The sequence below is a fragment of the Hemitrygon akajei genome, chromosome 26, assembly GCF_048418815.1.
Source record: "Hemitrygon akajei chromosome 26, sHemAka1.3, whole genome shotgun sequence".
In the NCBI taxonomy this organism is placed as follows: Eukaryota; Metazoa; Chordata; class Chondrichthyes; order Myliobatiformes; family Dasyatidae; genus Hemitrygon; species Hemitrygon akajei.
The window spans coordinates 53,482,954-53,507,878 of NC_133149.1; the positions used below are offsets into that span (position 1 = coordinate 53,482,954).

The window sequence follows — 24,925 nt, forward strand, 5'->3', positions numbered from 1 at the left end:
GAGGATGTTTCCTATAGTGGGGGAGTCTAGGACCAGAGGACACAGATAGAGTGGATGTGGAGAGGATGTTTCCTATAGTGGGGGAGTCTAGGACCAGAGGACACAGATAGAGAGGATGTGGAGAGGATGTTTCCTATAGTGGGGGGAGTCTAGGACCAGAGGACACAGATCGAGTGGGTGTGGAGAGGATGTTTCCTATAGTGGGGGAGTCTAGGACCAGAGGGCACAGATAGAGAGGATGTGGAGAGGATGTTTCCTATAGTGGGGGAGTCTAGGACCAGAGGACACAGATAGAGTGGATGTGGAGAGGATGTTTCCTATAGTGGGGGAGTCTAGGACCAGAGGACACAGATAGAGAGGATGTGGAGAGGATGTTTCCTATAGTGGGGGAGTCTAGGACCAGAGGACACAGATAGAGTGGGTGTGGAGAGGATGTTTCCTATAGTGGGGGAGTCTAGGACCAGAGGACACAGATAGAGTGGATGTGGAGAGGATGTTTCCTATAGTGGGGGAGTCTAGGACCAGAGGACACAGATAGAGAGGATGTGGAGAGGATGTTTCCTATAGTGGGGGGAGTCTAGGACCAGAGGACACAGATCGAGTGGGTGTGGAGAGGATGTTTCCTATAGTGGGGGAGTCTAGGACCAGAGGGCACAGATAGAGAGGATGTGGAGAGGATGTTTCCTATAGTGGGGGAGTCTAGGACCAGAGGACACAGATAGAGTGGATGTGGAGAGGATGTTTCCTATAGTGGGGGAGTCTAGGACCAGAGGACACAGATAGAGAGGATGTGGAGAGGATGTTTCCTATAGTGGGGGAGTCTAGGACCAGAGGGCACAGCTCTACAGAGATTGTCTGCCTGGCGTCAGTGGTGGCATAACCGGGACGTGATCTGCACCGGCTGCCCGTACGACAATCTGCCACCCGCTTCCGTGGCTTCACGTGACCCTGATCGTGGGGTGGGGGACCAAGGCCACCGGGGAGGTTATACTCATCTTTCTTCGTCCACCTCATGAAATCACAACCGTCGCCTTGAGCTGAGGTGCAGTGCCTGAGGGCGCTGAGGGGAGTTTTCAGGCAGGCTGGGGGCATTGCAGTGAGGGGAGGGGGGGGTGCGCGTGTGGAGCCCATGCCTCTTCAGAATGGTAACGAGCCTGTAGCCCTCGCAGTTGCTCAGCGCACGACAGTTTCAAAGGCTTCAGATTGCTCAGCACCACTTCACTCTTGATTAAAGTCGTGACAACAGACTAACATAAAGGCCAAGCACCCTCTTACTGAAATGGAAAAATGAAATGATTTCCTGCCGCGTTGTCTGCCGCGTTAAAACGTACCGAATTGGGTAGAGATCAGTCGTTTGATCAGGAGTGGAGGGTGGGGTGGTATAGCTACGGCTGGTCTCAGTGGGACGTACCAGACTTGTTCTCGGCGGCAGGGGTGTTCGGGACCGATTTTACCCAAAATACAGCAGGAAATCAGGTCAGACAGCGACCAGGCAGGGAGACGGACACTCGCATTGAGACTGCACAGGAGCCGAATCAGGCCATTTGGCCCATCAAGTCTGCGGTACCGTTCCATCCTGACTGACCCATTATCGACCACTCCCCCCGACCCACATTAACCTGCCTTCTCGGCAGGAAACTCTTGACGCCCGGACTAACCAAGAGCGTGTCCACCTCCGCCTTAAATATCCCCACAGGCTCGGCCCGCACAGCCGTCTGTGGGAATAGATTCCTCTTCCCCCCTACTCTGAGGCTGGGCCACCCAGGGAGAGCTGTGTCCCCCCCAAAGGGGTGCCAACAGCAGCGAGCGTAGGCGGGCGGTTTGGTCAGCGTGGGCCTGACGGACCGAGGGGACTGACTCCACACCGCTCTGCCCAGCACCTCCGCTCAGTCTGCTGAAAGAGAAAGCCGAATTTCCCGTTTCAAGTCCTACCCCCCCCGTTCCCGTTCGGACGTGCTGCTCCGCGACCACCCCCACCCCCCCCCCCACGCTCAGCTTTGGCGGAGTACCACATCACATTGCCTCTGGGTAGCCTCCAACCTCATGGCGTGAACATCGTTTTCTCCAACCTCCTGTAACTGCTCCATTTCCCTCCTCTTCAGTTCCCCCCACTTGTCTCCTGCCTTTTCTGTTCTCCTCCCCCCGGTGTCCCTCCTCCTTCCCTTTCTCCCACGGTCCACTCTCCTCTCCTATCAGATTCCTTCCTCTCCAGCCCTTTACCTTTCCCACCCGTCACCTCCCCCTGGTGTCCCTCCTCCTTCCCTTTCTCCCATCGTCCACTCTCCTCTCCTATCAGATTCCTTCCTCTCCAGCCCTTTACCTCACCCACCCGTCACCTCCCCCTGGTGTCCCTCCTCCTTCCCTTTCTCCCACAGTCCACTCTTCTCTCCTATCAGATTCCTTCCTCTCCAGCCCTTTACCTTTCCCACCCAACACCTTCCCCTGGTGTCCCTCCTCCTTCCCTTTCTCCCACGGTCCACTCTCCTCTCCTATCAGATTCCTTCCTCTCCAGCCCTTTACCTTTCCCACCCGTCACCTCTCCCTGGTGTCCCTCCTCCTTCCCTTTCTCCCACAGTCCACTCTTCTCTCCTATCAGATTCCTTCCTCTCCAGCCCTTTACCTTTCCCACCCATCACCTTCCCCTGGTGTCCCTCCTCCTTCCCTTTCTCCCACGGTCCACTCTCCTCTCCTGTCAGATTCCTTCCTCTCCAGCCCTTTACCTTCCCCACCCATCACCTCCCCCTGGTGTCCCTCCTCCTTCCCTTTCTCCCACGGCCCACTCTCCTCTCCTATCAGATTCCTTCCTCTCCAGCCCTTTACCTTTCCCACCCATCACCTTCCCCTGGTGTCCCTCCTCCTTCCCTTTCTCCCACGGTCCACTCTCCTCTCCTGTCAGATTCCTTCCTCTCCAGCCCTTTACCTTCCCCACCCATCACCTCCCCCTGGTGTCCCTCCTCCTTCCCTTTCTCCCACGGCCCACTCTCCTCTCCTATCAGATTCCTTCCTCTCCAGCCCTTTACCTCTCCCACCCGTCACCTCCCCCTGGTGTCCTTCCTCCTTCCCTTTCCCCCACGGTCCACTCTCCTCTCCTATCAGATTCCTTCCTCTCCAGCCCTTTACCTTTCCCACCCATCACCTCCCCCTGGTGTCCCTCCTCCTTCCCTTTCTCCCACGGTCCACTCTCCTCTCCTATCAGATTCCTTCCTCTCCAGCCCTTTACCTCTCCCACCCATCACCTCCCCCTGGTGTCCCTCCTCCTTCCCTTTCTCCCACGGTCCACTCTCTTCTCCTATCAGATTCCTTCCTCTCCAGCCCTTTACTTTTCCATCTTAATTTCTTTCCCGCCTATCAGCTCCCACTCCTTCCACCTATCCCCACACTCCCCAAATTCTTACTTTATTCCCCCCCCCTTCCCCAACCCATCTGGTTTCACCTATCGCCTTCTAGCTTGTCCCCCTGACACTTCCCCGCTCCCATACTTCTTATTCTGACAACCTGCCCCCTTCCTTTTTCTGCACCGAGGCATCGACTGTCCATTCACTTCCATAGATTTCGCCTGTCCCGCTGAGTTCCTGCAGTGAGTGCATTGTGGGAGTTCCGTTCAGCGCCCAGCGTTTCGTCGCGGGATGACACGAGCGGGGCCTCGATAACGTCGAAAGCCACCATCCTCGTGGCTTCAGATGGTTCGGACGCACTGGGACGCAAAGCACACACACACACACGCGCACACATGCAGAAAATGCTGGAGGAACTCAGCGACTAGAGGGGGGGACGTGGGGGACGACAAAGAGTTAGTGTTTCGGGCCGAGACCCTTTGTCGGGACCGGTGTCGGGTCCAGGCCCCCGGAATGTCGACTGTTGACTAATTTCCATGGATACTGAGTTCCTCCAGCATTTTGTGTGTGTGTGTGTGTGTTGCTCTGGATTTCCAGCACCTGCAGAGTCTCTTGCGATCTTCCGGCACACAATACCTCCCGCCATACTAAACTCGGACGCGGCCCGCAGCAGAACTGACGGTTTGTAAACAGGCAGCCCAGAAGAATCTCGGGTGCTAAGTTACCATCATTTGCACTCGTTCCATCATCTCCCCCTCATTTACTTCGCATTTGGAAGGCAGTTTCTGTCGTGCGCGCAACGGCCCGTTAGCGGCCGCCTCTCCGCAGAGATTCCGACCAACCGCCTCCGCAGTTGAGAGGGAGGGAGGGAGAGACGGGGAGGGGGGGGGGGAGGGCGTCGTACGTACCGTAGACGTAGAGGAGGTAGTCGTCGTGGGACTCCCCGATGTCGTTGAAGGCTTTGCAGCGGTACGTCCCGTTGTCGGACTTGTTCAGGGACTCCAGGACCAGGTTCTCGATGGACAAGATGGCCCGCTCCGGCATTTCCTCGTCCAGCCGCTGCCAGACGAGTGTGGGCCTGCGGAGGAACGGGCGAGAGAGGCCTTGAGTCCTCCGAGGGCCCGGCGCCCGCCTCCGCGGGGTTTCAATTCCACCCCCTCCCCACCCCCCGCCGCCGCCGCAGCCCGTAACGAGTTTGCCTGTTCTCCCCGCGACCGTGCGTGGGTTTCCTCCGGGTGCACAGGTCTACACCTCTCCCCCACCTCCCACGTCCCGAAGGTGTACGGGTCAGTATGTTGATCGGTCAGTTCCCTTTGGGCCGGGAGGGGTCTCAGAGTGAAACGGCACAGAAGCTACAATCATTGCCGCTGCTCATGGCTGCCATCGGGGAGGACGTACAGGAGCCTGAGGAGGCACTCAGAAGTTTAGGAGCGGCTCCTACCCCTCTCCACCATCAGAACGGACAATGATTCCAAGCACACTACCTCAGTATTTTTTTTTTGATTCCTGCCTTTTTGCACTATTGTTTAATTTAATCTTCTTTATATATATATATATATGTAAACTTCTTATTGTAATTTATAGCTTTTACTATCTACAGTAGCGAACAAAAGTCGGGCGCCTAGGACTTCCGCACACAGAACTGATTTGACAACGAGGAGCGGAGAGCGAGTTTGTAACCAGAGCAGAGGACGTTGGGAATGTTGCAGGAGTGGGTGGGGCTGTGTTGGCGATGTGGGTGCAGACACACTCACCCGGCCCTGAGACACCAGGGCAGGCTGGGTCATTTGAATTCCAATGATTGGTTTATTGATCATTACAGAATGTCTCTCTGGTGCTTCCCTCACCCTTCCCCTATTCCCAACCATGATTCCCCTCTCCCTTCCCCTTTTCCCAACCATGATTCCCCTCTCCTTTCCCCTTTTCCCAGCTATGATTCCCCCCCTCCCTTCCCCTTTTCCCCACCATGATTCCCCTCTCCCTTCCCCTATTCCCAACCATGATACCCCCTCTCCCTTCCCCTATTCCCAACCATGATTCCCCTCTCCCTTCCCCTTTTCCCAACCATGATTCCCCTCTCCCTTCCCCTTTTCCCAACCATGATTCCCCTCTCCCTTCCCCTTTTCCCCAACCATGATTTCCCTCTCCCTTCCCCTTTTCCCAACCATGATTCCCCTCTCCCTTCCCCTTTTCCCCAACCATGATTCCCCTCTCCCTTCCCCTTTTCCCAACCATGATTCCCCCTCTCCCTTCCCCTTTTCCCCAACCATGATTCCCCTCTCCCTTCCCCTTTCCCCAACCATGATTCCCCTCTCCCTTCCCCTTTTCCCAACCATGATTCCCCCTCTCCCTTCCCCTTTTCCCAACCATGATTCCCCCTCTCCCTTCCCCTTTCCCCAACCACGATTCCCCTCTCCCTTCCCCTTTTCCCAACCATGATTCCCCTCTCCCTTCCCCTTTCCCCAACCATGATTCCCCCTCTCCCTTCCCCTTTTCCCAACCATGATTCCCCCTCTCCCTTCCCCTTTCTCCAAACATAATTCCCCTCTCCCTGCCCCCTTCCCAACCGATATTCCCCCTCTCCCTGCCCCCCTTCGCACTCTCAGTCCACAACAGAGACCCATATCAGAATCGGGTTTATCATCACTCACATAGATCATGAAATTTGTTTTTTTTGCGACAGCAGTACAGTACGATACATAAAATTACTACAGTACTGTAGGCACCCTAGCTATATATATATGTGCCTAAGATTTTTGCGCAGTATTGCCTGTGAACATAGAAACACAGAAATCTACAGCACATCGCAGGCCCTTCGGCCCACAATATTGTACCGACCGTGTAACCTACTCTAGAAACTGCCCAGAATTTACCTACCGCATAGCCCCCTATTTTTTCAAGCTCCGTGTACCTAAGAGTCTCTTAAAAGACCCTATCGTATCCGCCTCCACCACCGTCGCCGGCAGCCCATTCCACGCACTCACCACTCTCTGAGTGAAAAACTTACCCCTGACATCTCCTCTGTACCTACTCCCCAGCACCTTAAACCTGTGTCCTCTCGTGTTAGCCATTTCAGCCCTGGGGAAAAGCCTCTGACTATCCACACGATCAATGCCTCTCATCATCTTATACACCTCTATCAGGTCACCTCTCATCCTCCGTCGCTCCAAGGAGAAAAGGCCGAGTTCACTCAGATTATTCTCATAAGGCACGCTCCCCAATCCAGGCAACATCCTTGTAAATCTCCTCCGCACTCTCTCTATAGTACCCACATCCTTCCTGTCGTGAGGCGACCAGAACTGAGCACAGTACTCCAAGTGGGGTCCGACCAGGGTCCTATATAGCTGCAACATTACCTCTCTGCTCTTAAACTCAATCCTACGATGGATGAAGGCCAATACACCTGCGCAACTGCTTTGAGTGTCCTAGGGACTCGGACCCCAAGATCGCTCTGATCCTCCACACTGCCAAGAGTCTTAACATGGATATTATATCCTGACTTCAAGTCTGACCTACCGAAATGAACCACCTCACACTTCTCCGGGTTGAACTCCATCTCCCGCTTCTCAGCCCAGTTTTACATCCTATCGACGTCCGGCTGTAACCTCTGACAGCCCTCCACACTATCCACAACACCCCCAACCTTTGTGTCATCAGCAAACTTACCAACCCACCCTTTCGACTTCCACATCCAGGCCGTCAATATATTAAAAAAAATCACAAAGAGGAGGGGTCCCAGAGCGGACCCCTGTGGAACGCCAACGGTCTCCGACCCCGGCGCAGAACGTGGACCGCCGGGAAAGCCGGCGGCCGACCCCCTGAGCCGCAAACGCCGGAAATAATCGGCAGTTCAGGCAGCACCGGTGCAAGGAGGACTCGAGTGGACGCTTGAGGAGGAAGACCACCGGAGGTGAAGGGTCGTCACCCCGAAAAGCATAAATTCAATCCCCGACCGCACTGGACTCAATCGCGGGTTTTTGAACGAGAGACGTCGGCGGGTTTCCTTTCCTCCGGCGAGCGCTGCCTGACCCGCTGAGTTCCTCAGGCGGATTGCTCAGTTGCCTGAAGCACTGCTCCGTCGGCTGAGAGATTCCCGACTGTTCCTCATCACCACACCGAGAGCTCTGGCAGTTTTCTTATTCTTGCTTCTGCTTTGGATTCTGCACACAAACGATGATCCAATCACGGAGTTAACTCCGGACGGACCCCTATACTTATAGGTCAATTAACGTTCTGGTAATGACAGGTTTCTCTTGAAGGGCCAATCAATGGGCCAAGTGGAATTTCCAGATTCCAAGATTGTTTAAAGTCATTTCCACTGCGCGAGCGTGCAGGAGAAAAATATTAATTGTTACTCCGGATCCGATGCAGGGCGGAAAAAAAACATCAGGATCACAATGTTATATTAACAACCACTATAAATACAGTACTATGCCAAAGTCTTGATCACATATGCATAACTAAGACGTTTGCACACAGTACTGTAGTAATTTTATAAGATTGAACTGTACTGCTGACGCAAAAAAACCCCAAATTTCATGACATATGTGAGTGATGATAAACCTGATTCTGATATGGGGTATCATTTGTGGACTGAGAGTGGGAAGGGGGCAGGGAGAGGGGGAATCATGGTTGGGAAAAGGGGAAGGGAGAGGGGGAATCATGGTTGGGAAAAGGGGAAGGGAGAGGGGGAATCGTGGTTGGGAAAAGGGGAAGGGAGAGGGGAATCATGGTTGGGGAAGGGGAAGGGAGAGGGGAATCATGGTTGGGAAAAGGGGAAGGGAGAGGGGAATCATGGTTGGGAAAAGGGGAAGGGAGAGGGGGATCATGGTTGGGAAAAGGGGAAGGGAGAGGGGAATCATGGTTGGGAAAAGGGGAAGGGACAGGGGAATCATGGTTGGGAAAAGGGGAAGGGACAGGGGAATCATGGTTGGGGAAAAGGGGAAGGGAGAGGGGAATCATGGTTGGGAAAAGGGGAAGGGGGAGGGGAAATGTGGTTGGGGAAAGGGGAAATGTGGTTGGGAAAAGGGGAAGGGAGAGAGGGAATCATGGTTGGGAAAAGGGGAAGGGAGAGAGGGAATCATGGTTGGGTAAAGGGGAAGGGAGAGGGGGAATCGTTGGGAAAAGGGGAAGGGAGAGGGAGAAGCACCAGAGCACTGGCGAGCAGTAAACCGATTGTTTGGAGTCCAACGACCTCGCCTGGTGTCTCTGGGCTGTGGGTGCGTCTGCACCCGCCCTAGTTCCTCCTCTGTCTCCCCTACCCCCTCCGGCGGGTGCTCCATGCCTGCCATTCCCAACATCCTTCGCTCCTGCCGGGTTGACAAACTTGCTCTCTGCACCATGTTGGCAACGTTGACAAATCCAGACCTGTGCAGAAAGCCTTGGGCACCCCAGCTGTACGTGGAATGTAATGGATAAATACATAAGCAGCTCGTAGACACAGATCGATTGTCTTGTCCATAAAGTGACTCTGGGCACAGGAGTGTCCGTACAGAAGGCGACTCTGACAGGAAATGATGAAGTAGTGGCGGTCGGCTCCTGTATACGCCACTTAACGTTCTTTCTTAAAGGGGATTTATACCGGCCGATCGACGGGTTAAGCGCGCGCGGAGACGGACGAACCTTGCCGAGCTCGGGGTGGGGGGGGGCGAGAACTTACTGCGGCTTCCCGCTGGCCGTGCAGGTCAGCTCCAGCGTGTCGCCCTCCCTCGCCGGGCCTTGCGGGTAGCTGACGCGAACCTGCACCAGAGGCTTATCTGTGGAGGCAAGAAGGCAGATGTCAGCGTGCTTCCCCAGCCAAGAAAGCTTTCGTTCCGCAGCGGCGGGGCCCAGCGCAGCCCAGGCACCCGACACCCACTCCCCGGCCACTTCCCGGGCTTCTATCGAGGGCCAATAACAGTGGAGGTGGAGAGGAAGTTTCCCAGGGTGGGGGGAGTCGTAGGTCAGAGGACTAGAGGGGCGTCCTGTTGGAACAGAGATGAGGAGGGGGGAGGACGGTGAATATGTGGAAATCATGGCCACAGGCGGCTGATGGAGGCCTGCCAGCTCAACGAGGCCACTCCGCTCGAACGCAACCCAGCGACCAATTAAACCTACTGACCCGTACGTGTTTGGACTGCGGGAGGAAACTGGACGCCCAGGGGAGACCCGCGCGGCCACGGGGAGAGCGTGCAAACTGCGATGCGGGCACTGGGCGCTGTGGAACGGCGTGCTCCCTGCTAGGCAACATGGCCGCCTCACAGTGCAAGTGTTCGGCTAGGGCAGGGCCTGATCGGGGATAGTCCGGGGGTAACCGGTCTGGCAGCGTTTCCCGTTTGAGGAGGCTCCCAGGGAAAACGGCGGAAGGGCCTTTATAAATCAAAGTATTGAGTATAAGAGTTGGAATGTTACGGTGAGGTTGTATAAGGCATTGGTGAGGCCGAATTTGGAGCATCGTGTGCAGTTTTGGTCACCGAATTACAGAAGGATATTAATAAGGTTGAAAGAGGGCAGAGAAGGTTTACAAGGATGTCGCCAGGACTTGAGAAACTGAGATACAGAGAGAGGTTGAATAGGTTAGGACTTTATTCCCTGGAGCTTAGGAGAATGAGGGGAGACTTGATAGAGGTGTATAAAATTATGATGGGTATAGATAGAGTGAATGCAAGCAGGCTTTTTCCACTGAGGCTAGGGGAGAAAAAAACCAGAGGACATGGGTTAAGGGTGAAGGGGGAAAAGTTTAAAGGGAACATTGGGGGAAGCTTCTTCACACAGAGAGTGGTGGGAGTGTGGAATGAGCTGCCAGATGAAGTGGTGAATGCGGGCTCACTTTTAACATTTAAGAAAAACTTGGACAGGTACGTGGATGAGAGGGGTTTGGAGGGATATGGGCCAGGCGCAGGTCAGTGGGACTAGGCAGAAAAATGGTTCGGCACAGCCGAGAAGGGCCAAAAGGCCTGTTTCTGTGCTGGAATGTTCTACGGTTCTACGGCAAGGCAGTGGGGGCTGTCGGTGTGGATTTTTAGTGAGGGCTTCGACAGGGTGCCACATTACTGCGCTGGCCGCAAGCTCGGGGTTCAATTCCCGTTGCTGACTGTTTTAAGGAGCCTGCACGTTCTCCACCCCCCCCGTAAACGTGTGGATTTCCAGTGGGGTGCCGCGGTATTCCTCCCGCAGTCCAAGGACCAACGGGTTTAGGGTTGGCGCGTTGCGAGCGACGTGCGCGTTGGCGCTGGACGTGCGGGGCGACGATTTGCAGGCTGCCCCGGAACAAACCTCGCTGATCGGGTTCGCAATTCACTGTGCGTTTCCACGTACAACTAAGCTAATTGAATTTAATCGCCCAAGACGTTTGCACTCGCGGCAAATAGCAATGATCCCAGCACCGACCCCTGTAATACACCACCAGTTCTTTACTTAGTGAGACCACACCCATCACCTCCCCCTGGTGTCCCTCCTCCTTCCCTTTCCCCCACGGTCCACTCTCCTCTCCTGTCAGATTCCTTCCTGTCCAGCCCTTTACCTTCCCCACCCATCACCTCCCCCTGGTGTCCCTCCTCCTTCCCTTTCTCCCACAGTCCACTCTCCTCTCCTGTCAGATTCCTTCCTCTCCAGCCCTTTACCTCTCCCACCCGTCACCTCCCCCTGGTGTCCCTCCTCCTTCCCTTTCTCCCACGGTCCACTCTCCTCTCCTATCAGATTCCTTCCTCACCAGCCCTTTACCTTTCCCACCCATCACCTCCCCCTGGTGTCCCTCCTCCTTCCCTTTCTCCCACGGTCCACTCTCCTCTCCTGTCAGATTCCTTCCTCTCCAGCCCTTTACCTTTCCCACCCATCACCTCCCCCTGCCCGGGGAGCAGCACGCACACACACACATCACGGCGCAGAAGATGGCCAGCCACGTTTGAAGAACTGCCGTGGCATCTGCTTTCCCTGGCAGAGGCTCCGAGATATTCTCGGGCTGGAAGTAAACGCGAACGTTCACAGCCTATGCCATTTGATCAGCGCGACAAATGGTCAAGTCAGAGTTCACGTTCCTTCGCCACTCAAGGTTCAAGATAGTTTAACGTCATTTCCAGTGCACAAGTGTAAAGGAGAACAGAATAATTGTTACTCCGGAGCCAATACAGCACCAAAAAAAAGGGAGCTAGGGCTTTACTCTTTGGAGAGAAGGAGGATGAGAGGAGACATGATAGAGGTATACAAGATATTAAGAGGAATAGACAGAGTGGACAGCCAGCACCTCTTCCCCAGGGCACCACTGCTCAGTACAAGAGGACGTGGCTTTAAGGTGAGGGGAGGGAAGTTCAAGGGGGATATTAGAGGAAGGTTTTTCACTCAGAGAGTGGTTGGTGCGTGGAATGCACTGCCTGAGTCAGTGGTGGAGGCAGATACACTAGTGAAGTTTAAGAGACTACTAGACAGGTATATGGAGGAATTTAAGGTGGAGGGTTATATGGGAGGCGGTGTTTGAGGGTCGGCACAACATTGTGGGCCGAAGGGCCTGTACTGTGCTGTATTGTTCTATGTTCTATAAAAACACAATAAGATAAAGGACACCATCAAAATAAGAAACACAAAAAATATCAACACATAAGATGGCTTAGGTACGTAGGTTGACTGTACAGTGCTGTGTGAAAGTCTTTTGTCGTTTACACGCGTGCATCTCACAAGGGTGCCTAAGACTTTCGCACAAGGGACGGTGGAGCGGGGAGTGCGTTTGTAAATCTGGCGGGAGGAAAGGATGTTGGGAATGGTGAGGGTGGAGCACCGCGGGAGGGGTGTGGGACAGGTGGGGGGGAAGGGGTGAAAGGGTTGGCGGGGGGAGGAGGGGAGGCGACATGGGTGCAGACACACCAGGTGAAATCACTTGATTGTAAACAATTGGTTTATTGACCTGTGAGGGGGTTTCTGCTTTCTTTATGCTACCGCGTGTGCTAATCAAAATATTCGTGCTTTCTCTCACAGCTTGTTTGGGTTATAATTACTGATAACGAGAATTGTATTCGTTTGTTGACCAATTGGGATAGAGGTTATTCTCTCTTGTGGGTCTGTGAGCTAGCGTTGGGCGACCTTTGGGGGGGGGGACACGGCACGAGGGGGTTGGAGGGAGAAGACGCGAAGTTGTGAGCTGGGCGACGGAACGGACCCCGAGCGGGGGCGGGGGGTCCCAGGCCCAGGGTTTTAGGCGAGGAGAGGAGACGAGGACAGATTTGTGTGGAGCATCTGGTCGACCGCCGTTGTTGGTCCCAGGCGGCCGGTCGAGGAGGTCGGAGGGGATCGAGTGGTGGCCAGAAGATTCTGTTAACTGAGCTCCAATGGGTGTGCACGAAGTGGTTGGACTTTGATAAGTCTGGCGCCTTTTCTTTCCCTTTTACATTGTGTCTCTATTAAGTACATAGTTCCAGTAAGATCTATGAAGTGTAATCATTTAATCGCATAAGGTGTACTGCCTGCTAATGTCTCCCTGGTGCTCCCCTTTCGCCAGCCATGATTACCCCCTCTCACTGCCCCCTCCCCACTTCCCACTCTCTCACCCACAAATCAGACCCATATCAGAATCAGGTTTATCAACACTCACATATATCATGAAATCTGCTTTCTTTTTCTTTTGTGTGACAGCAGTACAGTGCAATACATAAAGTTACTACAGGACTGTGTGCAAAAGGTCTTCGGTACCTCAATTACATACAGGCGTTTGTATGGTGCTGCAATAAATAAGCAATAAATATCGAGAACATGAGATGAAGAGTCCTTCAAAGTGAGTCCACAGGTTGTGGGAACAGTTCAGTGACGGGGTGAGTGAAGTTCAGATTCAGATTCAGTTTATTGTCATTTAGAAACCACAAATGCAATGCAGTTAAAAAATGAGACAATGTTCCTCCAGAATGATATCACAACAGCACATGACAAAACAGACTACACCAGAAAATCCACATAACGTTTGGCAATCCCCAATCCAGAGTCCGGAGAGGCTGCTGCGTATTAATATCGCGCTACCGTCTTAGCGCGTTCCCCGGAAAGGAGCTCCAAACCCACCAGACAAAACAAGACCAAAAACTAAAGCTACAAGACCTGCACAAAACCACATAGTTACAACACATAGTTACAACAGTGCAAACAATAGCATAATTGATTAAAAAAAAGACCATGAGCACAGTAAAAATAGTCCAAAGATGTTAAAGAACTGCAAGTTCAAAAAATATCACCACACAGTTTCCACAAGTCCCCAGGGTCCCGACAGACTCGTCATCCCACACCGGCGGCAGAAGGGAATACCCCCGCTATGGACTTCCACGGCGCCACCCGACTCAGCCTCACAGACACAGCACACAACGAAAGCTCCGTCGAACCCAGCCTCGCAGACACAGCACACAATGAAAGCTCCGTCGAACCCAGCCTCGCAGACACAGCACACAATGAAAGCTCCGTCGAACCCAGCCTCGCAGACACAGCACACAGTGAAAGCAACCTGACCGCAGCGGACTCCGAGTCCGTCGAACTTCCGAGCCAACGACCATCCCCTCCGGCACAGCTTCTCCGAGCACCATCCTCTGCCGAGCGTATTAAGACGGCCCCACCAACGGCCATCGGCAACATGACCCCGAGGACTGGGGGCCTGTTCTTCCCAGCAGAGTCCCCGACCTCACAGCAGCAGCAGCAACGAAGAAGGTCTTCCTGGAGATTTCCCGATGTTCCTCCATGCTCCCACGTCCGTTTTTCACCTGATTATGATTGCGCACGGCACCCCACTTCACAAATAACAGATAATCAGCTCCGGAGTGGCCGCTGCAAGCTGCGTCGTGCCGCCATCTTGGAACAATGTTTTTTTCCTGTCTGTTTATCCCCTCTGGTTCAAGAGCCTGTTGGTTGAGGGGTGATAACTGTTCCTGAACCTGGTGGTGTGAGTCATGAGGCTCCTGTACCTCCTTCCTGATGGTTGAGGGGTGATAACTGTTCCTGAACCTGGTGGTGTGGGGTCCTGAGGCTCCTGTACCTCCTTCCTGATGGTTGAGGGGTAATAACTGTTCCTGAACCTGGTGGTGTGGGTCCTGTGACTCCTGTACCTCCTTCTTGATGGTTGAGGGGTAGTAACTGTTCCTGAACCTGGTGGTGTGGGTCCTGTGACTCCTGTACCTCCTTCCTGATGGTTGAGGGGTAATAACTGTTCCTGAACCTGGTGGTGTGGGGTCCTGAGGCTCCTGTACCTCCTTCCTGATGGTTGAGGGGTAATAACTGTTCCTGAACCTGGTGGTGCGGGGTCCTGAGGCTCCTGTACCTCTTTCCTGATGGTTGAGGGGTGATAACTGTTCCTGAACCTGCTGGTGTGGGTCCTGAGGCTCCTGTACCTCCTTCCTGATGGTTGAGGGGTGATAACTGTTCCTCAACCTGGTGGTGTGGGTCCTGAGGCTCCTGTACCTCCTTCCTGATGGTTGAGGGGTAATAACTGTCCCTGAACCTGGTGGTGTGGATCCTGAGGCTCCTGTACCTCCTTCCTGATGGTTGAGGGGTGATAACTGTCCCTGAACCTGGTGGTGTGGGGTCCTGAGGCTCCTGTACCCCCTTCCTCTTGGCCGACGCTGGCGACAGAGGTGCGGTGATTCTTGCCGGCCGCCAGGCACCGCCCTCGCTGATTTGATCTGATGCAAGCGGCGCATTCCTCTGTCTGTGTCGGCATACGCGGGGTCTGTAAACAGCCTGCCCCGCAGCAGCGGCAGACGGCCACCACACGCTCCCCGGTCCGAGCGCGCGGGGCGGAACCGGCCACAGTCGGATCGTAATCCTCCGCGTCCTCCAAGCCCTCTTCTGAGGTCGCAAACGGGCTGCTGCCGGGCCGTTAACTAATCTGGGGGTGGGGGGCCAAGCCGGCACAGAGTTCGATGCACTACCGTCACAGCTCGGGGTGTTGGGAGTTCACGGTTCGATTCCGTCAGCCTCTGTGTCATGACCGGCTCCCTCAAACGGTCCGAAGACGCACTGGCCGGTAGGGCAACTGGCCACTGGAAGCTGTTCTGCGGTTAGGTTCGGGTTGAATCGAGGCTGTGCGAGCTTTGCCGGGCAGTGCCTACTCCACACAGCAAGTAAAAGTAACGTTTAACTCGAATAAAGGGAGGGCTCAGCGACTTGCTCTGAAACGCGCCCCCCCACCCCCGGGTCAGGGCCTCCGAGGGTTCTGTGTGCGATCGCGGCCGAGAGCTCCGCTCTCTTCCGTTTAAGTCCGCCCTGGCAGCCCGCAATGCCATCGACATGGCAAATGACTCCGACTGAGAGAGAGAGAAAAAAGTTTCTGTCTGTTCTAACGGAAGATAATACCCTGGGTTTGTTCACTCCAGAAGTACATTATCTTTGTTGATAATTGCACTCCTCCCAGATAACACTTGTTCGATCTTCCAGGGGCCAGCTCGCAGAATCCATTAAACCAGGGGTGTCAAACTCATTTTAGGTCACGGGCCGGATCAGTCGGACGCGTGCGAACGCAGCTTTCGTTGCCTCCGTTTTCTCAGCCTGCCCTCACGTGTCTCAGTCTCTGCTATAACTACAAAGTGCTTCACTTTACAAATTCCGTTTCTTATGAAGAAGACTGCCGAATAAACACTAAAAACCCTGAAAACCTGGTACCTGAATCAACTCAGCATTAGCCATATCATACGCCATAGGCGCTGCGATTACTGGGGCCAGCTTTAATAGTCATTAGATATTATCTCGCGGGCCAAAGATAATCCCACCGCGGGCCGGATTTGGCCCGCGGGCCTTGAGTTTGACATATATGCATTAAACTGTAAATACGTTTCCAATTTTTAAAATCCCGTCCAACGCCCGTGGTCTTCCCGTGGGGTCCTTCCCCGTCACCCCATCCGTGACCTGCACCGCTTCACCCAACCGGACCGCTGGCTCCCCCCTGCCAGAGGCAGGCAAAGGCCGCTCAGGCCCCTCAACTTGACCTGCTATCCCAAGGTGACAGTCGCGCCATCTCACTTTTTTAAAGAGTCCCGCACCAGCGTGTTTTTCTATGTTTCATGGGTTGTTTGTCAGCCTTTGTCCGTGTATGGCCTTCCACGGAATCTATTCTGGTTTTCCTTCCCCATATTTCCTGTAAAATGCCTGCAAGAAAACGAATCTCAAGGTGGTACGTGGTGACCCTCCCCACCCCCCCCCGCACTCAGAGGCCACTCTGCTGTGTGCCTCCTGCGCCTGATATTGCGTCCGCGGTCTCCTGCTGCTGCAGCCCCTCCACTTCAAGGTTCGCCCAGAGATGTTCTCCCGCACGCCGCAGTCGTAACGCGCGGTTACGAGGGGTGATTGATAGATAGATAGATAGATAGATAGATAGATACTTTATTCATCCCCATGGGGAAATTCAACATTTTTTCCAATGTCCCATACACTTGTTGTAGCAAAAACTCATTACATACAATACTTAACTCAGTAATAATATGATATGCATCTAAATCACTAACTCAAAAAGCATTAATAATAGCTTTAAAAAAGTTCTTAAGTCCTGGCAGTTGAATTGTAAAGCCTAATGGCATTGGGGAGTATTGACCTCTTCATCCTGTCTGAGGAGCATTACATCGACAGTAACCTGTCGCTGAAACTGCTTCTCTGTCTCTGGATGGTGCTATGTAGAGGATGTTCAGAGTTATCCATAATTGACCGTAGCCTACTCAGCGCCCTTCGCTCAGCTACCGATGTTAAACTCTCCAGTACTTTGCCCACGACAGAGCCCGCCTTCCTTATCAGCTTATACCCTAACCCTGACCCTAAGGGTGTCGTAAGGTAGAAGGAGTCAATTTCAGAAAAGCCAGCACGTTTATTTTTCCTGCATGTACACACGTAGTCCAGCGGTCGTGGAGCGTACGGATCCCTGCTTTGTAGAAGTCGGCGTCTTGGACCTCCAGAAAGTGCCCACAGCAGGGGTGATTGATAAGTCCGCGGTCTAAGGTGGAAGGAGATGAGTTATACAACTCCTGTTACATGCACGTGCAGTTCAACTCTCTGAATGATTATGCAGAAAGTTTGAAGTTAATAATTCATCTTCCTCTACCTTAGGCCAAGGGCTTATCAATCACCCCTGCTGTGGACCACCTGGAGGCCCAAGACGCTCTCGTTACATGCCCGTGCAGTTCAACTCTTTGCATGATGATGCAGAAAGATTGAAGTTAATAACTCATCTCCTTCTACCTTAGGCCACGAGCTTATCAATCACCCCTGCTGTGGACCACTTCTACAAAGAAGGGATCGGTGTGCTCCACAACCGCTGGACTAAGTGTGTACATGTCGGAGGAGACTGTGTTGAAAAATAAAATGTGCCAGGTTTTCTAAAATTGACTCCTTCTACCGAGGCCACGAACTTATCAATCACCCCTCGTATTTGAGTCTCTGTCGCCTTCCTGTCCGTTCTCCTCTGACCTCCCTTCACTAACAAGGCCCCCTCACTGGATTGATTTTTTTTAAAATTGTTCGTTTTTCACATCATTCTCTGAAAACCCTAGAGACTGTTGCGTGTGAAGACAATCCCAGGACATCAGCAGTTCCTGAGATACTCAAACCGCCCCATCTGGCACCAACAATCAATCCACGGTCAGGGTCACTCACCCCTTCTTCCTCCCTCCTGACCTTTGGTCTGAACGGCAAACTGAACCTCTTGACCGCGCCCGCCTGCTCGTAGGCGTTGGGTTTGCTGCCACATGATTGGCCGACGAGAGACTTCGGCGTGAACGAGCGGGTGTACCTAATAAAGTGGCCACGGGGTGCACTCGGTTCTTCGATAATCATTTTGCTTTGAACTTGAAATTTTACCATCCCTTTGCCCAACTACTCACCCGTTGGTGCCCCAGCTCTTGTGATAGGTCACTTGGGTTTTTACCCCCTGCTCGCACGTGGCTGCCGAGGGAGAATCTTTTCAGTGGGCCTGCACTTGCCCGCAGGGCAATGAACACAACTTGCTTACCGCAGAAGGAAAAGCTGTAGAGAGGGTTTAAAGGCAAAGAGCAAACGCTGTCAGCTACCCCCGTCATGGAGCCCCAATATGCAGACGACAACACCACCATCGTAGCTCACTCTGAAGAGGATTTGCAGTGCTCGACCTCGAAATGAACCGCAGAGTAGGCCGCGCGAGTGGAGCCTGTCCCCGGGGCTGAGGAAGAAGATGGGGATATCCAGACCAGCGCTGAGCTTCTGGTCGATAAGGCTTATGTAGCCCTCCCCTCCTTGCTGCACGTCCCCGCGGTGACATCAGCGCCGGAGGTTCCCGAGTTCGAATCCAAGTCGGGCCGAGCGCCGAGCCGGCGCCCCGATGAGTCCACTGGCGAGCTAAGGGCTGGTCCTTCTTCTCCTCCTTGCTGCACGGAGCGGATAAAATCTGCGGGCGCAAAAATTACCCGGAAACTTACCACCGGAGGTGCCTCCGAGAGATTCTGAGAGCTGGCGGGAAGGGCGGGCGCTTCAACCGACTCCAACTCCGTGGCCGCGACCGGTGACTCAACGCCCGTTGCGATGGGTCGGCCACGTTATTCCGTATGCCCGACTCCCGCCTCCCTAAACGTCTCCTGTCCGGCCAACCCAACGATGCCGGGCGCGCCCCCGGAGGGCAGGAAACGCGGGTCGAGGGCGATATCGAGACCCACCGGAGGCTCTCACCCATATCAACCTGAATGGGTGAGAGAAATCAGCACAGGATGGGGAGAGCTGGAGGAGGATTGTCCAGGAGGGGACTGCGCAGCTCGAAGGATACCTCCACTGCGCCTCTGAGAATAAGCGGCCTCGGTGTAAGTAGAGACGGGGGGGGGGGGGGGAAGGCCCACTGCGACGACCTACGCCGTAACAAGCACGGATCGGCCTCTTCACCGGTGACCAGATCGGCCACCAGGAGAGGAGTCAAACCTGGCTACGAGTGATCGCTGATGGCGATGATGAGAGAGAGAGGCAGAGCAGAGGAAACTGCCTCTTTGGAGGGAAAGAAGATGGGGAAGTGGCATGAGAGAGCTGAAGACGATAAGGGGCAAAGAGCGGGTGGAAGGGGCTAATACGATGGGGCGTAATTTTGAGGCGATCGGAGAAAAGTGTAAGGGGGGGGGGGGCGGGGATGGATGTCGGAGGTTGGTTGTTTTTTTTAACGCGGAGAGTGGTGATTGTACGGAACCGGGGGGTGGATTAGTGACTTTAAGGTGAAAGGTGGTTAAGTTCAGAAGAGGGGTACAGATAGGGTGAGTACAAGCAGGCTTTTTTCTACTGGGGGAAATGACAACTAAAGGTCATGGGTCAAGGGTGAAGGGGAACGTGAGAGGGAACTTCACTCAGAGGGTGGTGGGTAGGTCTCAAGTGGTGGACCAATTGATAGACAGACAGATACCTCACTGATCCCAAAGGAAATCTCAGTGTCACAGTAGCATTTCAAGTGCACAGATATGCAAATATTTGAAGAGAAGTTAGAAAGAATAAAAAGAATTAAGTTACCTCAAACGGGGTGGGGGGGGGGGGGGTCATCACTCCCCCGGCTGTAGGGTGACTCATTATAGAGCCCAATGGCCGAGGGTAAGAATGACCTCATTTATCGCTCTTTGGAGCAGCGCAGTTGCCTCAGTCTGTTACTGAAAGTGCTCCCTCTGTTCGGCCAAGGTGGCACGCAGAGGGTGAGAAACATTGTCCGGAATTGCCAGGATTTTCCGGAGGGTCCTTTGTTCTCCCACGGCCTCCAGTGTGTCCGGTTTGACTCCTACGACAGAGCCAGCCTTTCTTGATACTATTGCCCCAGCTCACCACCGGGTGGAAGATTGTACTGGTGACGACAGGCCGGTAGAACGTGTGAGGGAGAGGCCTGCACACTCCAAAGGACCTCAGTCTCCTCAGGAAGTGGAGGCGACTCTGGTCCTCTTTTTAGATAGATAGATAGATACTTTATTCATCCCCATGGGGAAATTCACCATTTTTTCCAATGTCCCATACACTTGTTTTAGCAAAACTAATTACATACAATACTTAACTCAGTAAAAATATGATATGCATCTAAATCACTCTCTCAAAAAGCATTAATAATAGCTTTTAAAAAGTTCTGAAGTAGTTTACTTAAAGATACATTAAATACAATCAACCCCAGCACTTTAGCATATCTTACTCCTGGTGGTTGAATTGTAAAGCCTAATGGCATTGGGGAGTATTGACCTCTTCATCCTGTCTGAGGAGCATTGCATCGATAGCAACCTGTCGCTGAAACTGCTTCTCTGTCTCTGGATGGTGCTATGTAGAGGATGTTCAGAGTTTTCCATAATTGACCGTAGCCTACTCAGCGCCCTTCGCTCAGCTACCGATGTTAAACTCTCCAGTACTTTGCCCACGACAGAGCCCGCCTTCCTTACCAGCTTATTAAGACGTGAGGCGTCCCTCTTCTTAATGCTTCCTCCCCAACACGCCACCACAAAGAAGAGGGCGCTCTCCACAACGGACCTATAGAACATCTTCAGCATCTCACTACAGACATTGAATGATGCCAACCTTCTTAGGAAGTACAGTCGACTCTGTGCCTTCCTGCACAAGGCATCTGTGTTGGCAGTCCAGTCTAGCTTCTCGTCTAACTGTACTCCCAGATACTTGTAGGTCTTAACCTGCTCCACACATTCTCCATTAATGATCACTGGCTCCATATGAGGCCTAGATCTCCTAAAGTCCACCACCATCTCCTTGGTCTTGGTGATATTGAGATGCAGGTAGTTTGAGTTGCACCATATCACAAAGTCCTGTATCAGTTTCCTATACTCCTCCTCCTGTCCATTCCTGACACACCCCACTATGGCCGTGTCATCAGCGAACTTCTGCACATGGCAGGACTCCGGGTTATATTGGAAGTCTGATGTGTACAGGGTGAACAGGACCGGAGAGAGCACGGTCCCCTGCGGCGCTCCTGTGCTGCTGACCACTGTGTCAGACCTACAGTCTCCCAACCGCACATACTGAGGTCTCTCTGTCAAGTTTTACACGAAGGAGTGTGGGGGTGGTGGGGGGGGGGGGTGTCGATGTCAACTCTTAGAGAAGTGATGGATGGGAGGGTTATGTGGCCCAGGAGCGGTTCGATGGGACTTGCTAGGACCACAGTACAGCATGGGTTAGGTGGGCCGAATGGCCCACTCCAGCGCCGTAATGCTCTGCCAGGCAACGGTAAACCGACTTGCAACTGCACCGTCTCACCGGGCAAGCTCCATCCTCTTGCGACAAAGGCACGTTGGAACCTTTGAAAAATCGGCGCAGGGGATCTTCAAGCCCGATTTGTCTTTCTCCCCCTCCCTCTCTCTCTCTCTCTCTCTCTGGGAGGGGGAGTCGTATCGGCTCACGGAGCACCGCTTGACCGCGGCGCTGAGAACGCACCGAATGCAACCCCGGGGGTGCTAAATAACGGGATCGAGAAGAGCCAGGGTCGCAGGCCGTGGCTCCTCCTCCCCCGCAGAAGTGCTGACACACAGCCTGCAAATGAGCACCCGGCTGGGAAATAGGACGACGAGACCAGCTAACGGGCCAGAGAATAGAACTGAGAGAAGCCCCAGCCCGCCACGGCTGCCCGCGGTCCAGACAGCCTGCGCGGCGCTTTAGTTCCAGTGGCCTGAGAGCTCAGAGGCTACGCTCGGGGCGGGGGCGGGGGAGGGGTGACGCTCTACGATGTGCTCTCCACAATTAAAGAAGCGCCGACTCGAACGGAGTACGGGGTTTCTTTGCTGAGAAAGCGGCTGCGATGAACCTCCTCGCAAGCACCAAAAACCTACAGCGAAATGCCAAGACTAGCGACGTAACAGGGCAAGCGGGTCAGAGGTCTCGGCGGATTTAGGCGCTAAAGCGGTCAGCAAAGTAAAATATCATTTCCCCCACCCCCCCCGGATTGGATAGATAGATAGATAGATAGATAGATAGATAGATAGATAGATAGATAGATAGACAGATAGATAGATACTTTATTCATCCCCATGGGGAAATTCAACATTTTTTCCAATGTCCCATACACTTGTTGTAGCAAAACTAATTACATACAATACTTAACTTAGTAAAAATATGATATGCATCTAAAATCACCCTCTCAAAAAGCATTAATAATAGCTTTTAAAAAGGGGGATTTCCCCCCTGGCTCTAACCGGACTCAACTGACCGAAGCCAAAGCAGCTGTACTCTTCGATTTTACCCCACCCGGGATAAATTAAGCCGAATCGGAACCAAATTCAGCATCGCCGGCGTTACGTCGAGAGATTTGTTAACTTTACGGCAGCAGTACAATGCAATACGCGATTAGCGTATAGAAAAAATGAATTAAGCAAATATATATAAATATTTGCCCCATTGTCCTGTTTATTATTTATTGTAACGCCTGCACTGTTTTTGTGCACTTTATGTAGTCCTGTGCAGGTCTGTAGTCTAGTGTAGCTTTCTCTGTGTTGTTTTTTTTATTACGTAGTTCAGTCTAGTTTTTGTACTGTGTCATATAACACCATGGTCCTAAAAAACGTTGTCTCGTTTTTACTGTGTACTGTACCAGCAGTTATGGTCGAAATGACAATAAAAGTGACTTGGCTTGATTTACACACAGTGGTGCTTGAAAGTTTGTGAACCCTGCAGAATTTCCTCTTATTTCCGCATAAATGTGATCAGACCTTCACGTTAAGTTCTACAACTAGATGAAGAGAAGCCAAAGGGTGCAGAGAAGGTTTGCGAGGATGTCGCCGGGACGTGAGAAACTGAGTTACAGAGAAAGGTTGAATAGGTTAGGACTTTATTCCCTGGAGCGTAGGAGAATGAGGGGAGATTTGACAGAGGTGTATAAAATTATGATGGGTATAGATAGAGTGAATGCAAGCAGGCTTTTTCCACTGAGGCTAGGGGAGAGAAAAACCAGAGGACATGGGTTAAGGGTGAAGGGGGAAAAGTTTAAAGGGAACATTGTGGGGGAGGGGGCTTCTTCACACAGAGAGTGGTGGGAGTGTGGAACGAGCTGCCAGATGAAGTGGTGAATGCGGGCTCACTTTTAACCTTGAAGAAAAACTTGGACAGGTACATGGATGACAGGTGTATGGAGGGATATGGCCCAGGCGCAGGTCGGTGGGACTAGGCGGAAAAATGGTTCGGCACAGCCGAGAAGGGCCAAAAGGCCTGTTTCTGTGCTGTAATGTTCTACGGTTCTACGGCAAGGCAGTGGGGGCTGTCGGTGTGGATTTTTAGCGAGGGCTTCGACAGGGTGCCACATTACTGCGCTGGCCGCAAGCTCGGGGTTCAATTCCCGTTGCTGACTGTTTTAAGGAGCCTGCACGTTCTCCACCCCCCCGTAAACGTGTGGATTTCCAGTGGGGTGCCGCGGTATTCCTCCCGCAGTCCAAGGACCAACGGGTTTAGGGTTGGCGTGTTGCGAGCGACGTGCGCGTTGGCGCTGGACAGGTTGGACAGGTACATGGATGAGGTGGGTACGGAGGGATATGGGCCGGGCGCAGGTCGGTGGGACTAGGCGGAAAAATGGTTTGGCACGGCCACGAAGAGCCGAAAGGCCTGTTTCTGTGCTCCAATCTTCTATGGTTCAATGGGTCTAATTAAATAAATAACACAAAAATATTATACATGTTTATTTATTTATTGAGAAAAATGATCCAATATTGCGTGGATTTGTTGGAAAACTGGGGTGATGCCTCCTACAAAAGCTATTTGGGGGGGGGGGTCAGGGGTTCCAATCAAGGAGATAAAACGGGAGGTGGGGGTCGCGGAGGTGCCCTGCCCTGTGAAAAAGGCACGCACAAGGTCAGGTTGCTGACAGAGCCTGCACTTCTCAAGAAAGATCCGCTTTCGCGCGCCACGCCTGGATCGGAACATCTTTCGGGAGCCCTTCGAAGAAGAACTGTAGCGATGCATGAAGCTGGAAAAGGCCGCAAAAGCATTTTGTTTTTAAAAGACCTGAGTGTTCATCAGTCCACGGTCGGAGGGATTGTCTACGAATGGAGGGAAACTCAGTACTGCCACTCCCTCTAGGGGTGGACGTCTTGCAAAGGGCACGCCGAGGGCACAACGTGCAAAGTCGAAGGAGGTGATAGAATAACTGAAGGGCAACAGAAGAAGACCTGCAGAAACCTCTGGAACTCGCTGAAGTCTCTCTCCACGTGTCCACCGTAAGAAACGCGGTGAACCAGAATCGTGTTCATGGAAGGACACTGCGGAGGAAGTGAATGCTCTCCAGAAAAAAATCATTGCTGCACGTTACAAGTTTGCAGAGGACCACCTGGATGTCCTGCAACGCTTCTGGGACAACGTTCTGCGGCCACACGAGACTACAGTGTTACGAACCCCGTAACTGCGTATCTTACCAGCAAAGATAGGAGTATCCGTTGGAGTATACTATTTTTAACAGTATTTATTAGTAAAAATACACAAAAATAATATCAATGCAAATATACAGGTAATATTCGTCGTCAATACTAAACCTAAAAGTGCGGGTATAATAATAACCAATAAGAAATAAGCTCTATCGTTGTCTAGGGGATAATGAATTGTCCGATGGAAATATAAAGTTCAGTTCAGTTCATGCAGGCTGCGGTAGTTGTTGGTCGATGTGTTGCAATTGGTGGAGAGAGAGAGAGAGAGAGAGAGAGAGAGAGAGA

The 24,925-nt window shown here is 52.9% G+C and overlaps 1 protein-coding gene across 1 annotated transcript in view; it reads right to left on the reverse strand.

Annotated features, from left to right (window-relative positions):
* cadm1a (cell adhesion molecule 1a) overlaps nt 1-24,925 on the reverse strand; it is a 450,797-nt gene that overhangs the window by 105,964 nt on the left and 319,908 nt on the right. The window contains exons 8-9 of the mRNA XM_073029526.1: nt 8,995-9,091; nt 4,244-4,413 (exon numbers count right to left, since the gene is read on the reverse strand). Coding sequence (XP_072885627.1) covers nt 4,244-4,413; nt 8,995-9,091 — 267 coding nt within the window. The remainder of the gene's footprint in view (nt 1-4,243; nt 4,414-8,994; nt 9,092-24,925) is intronic.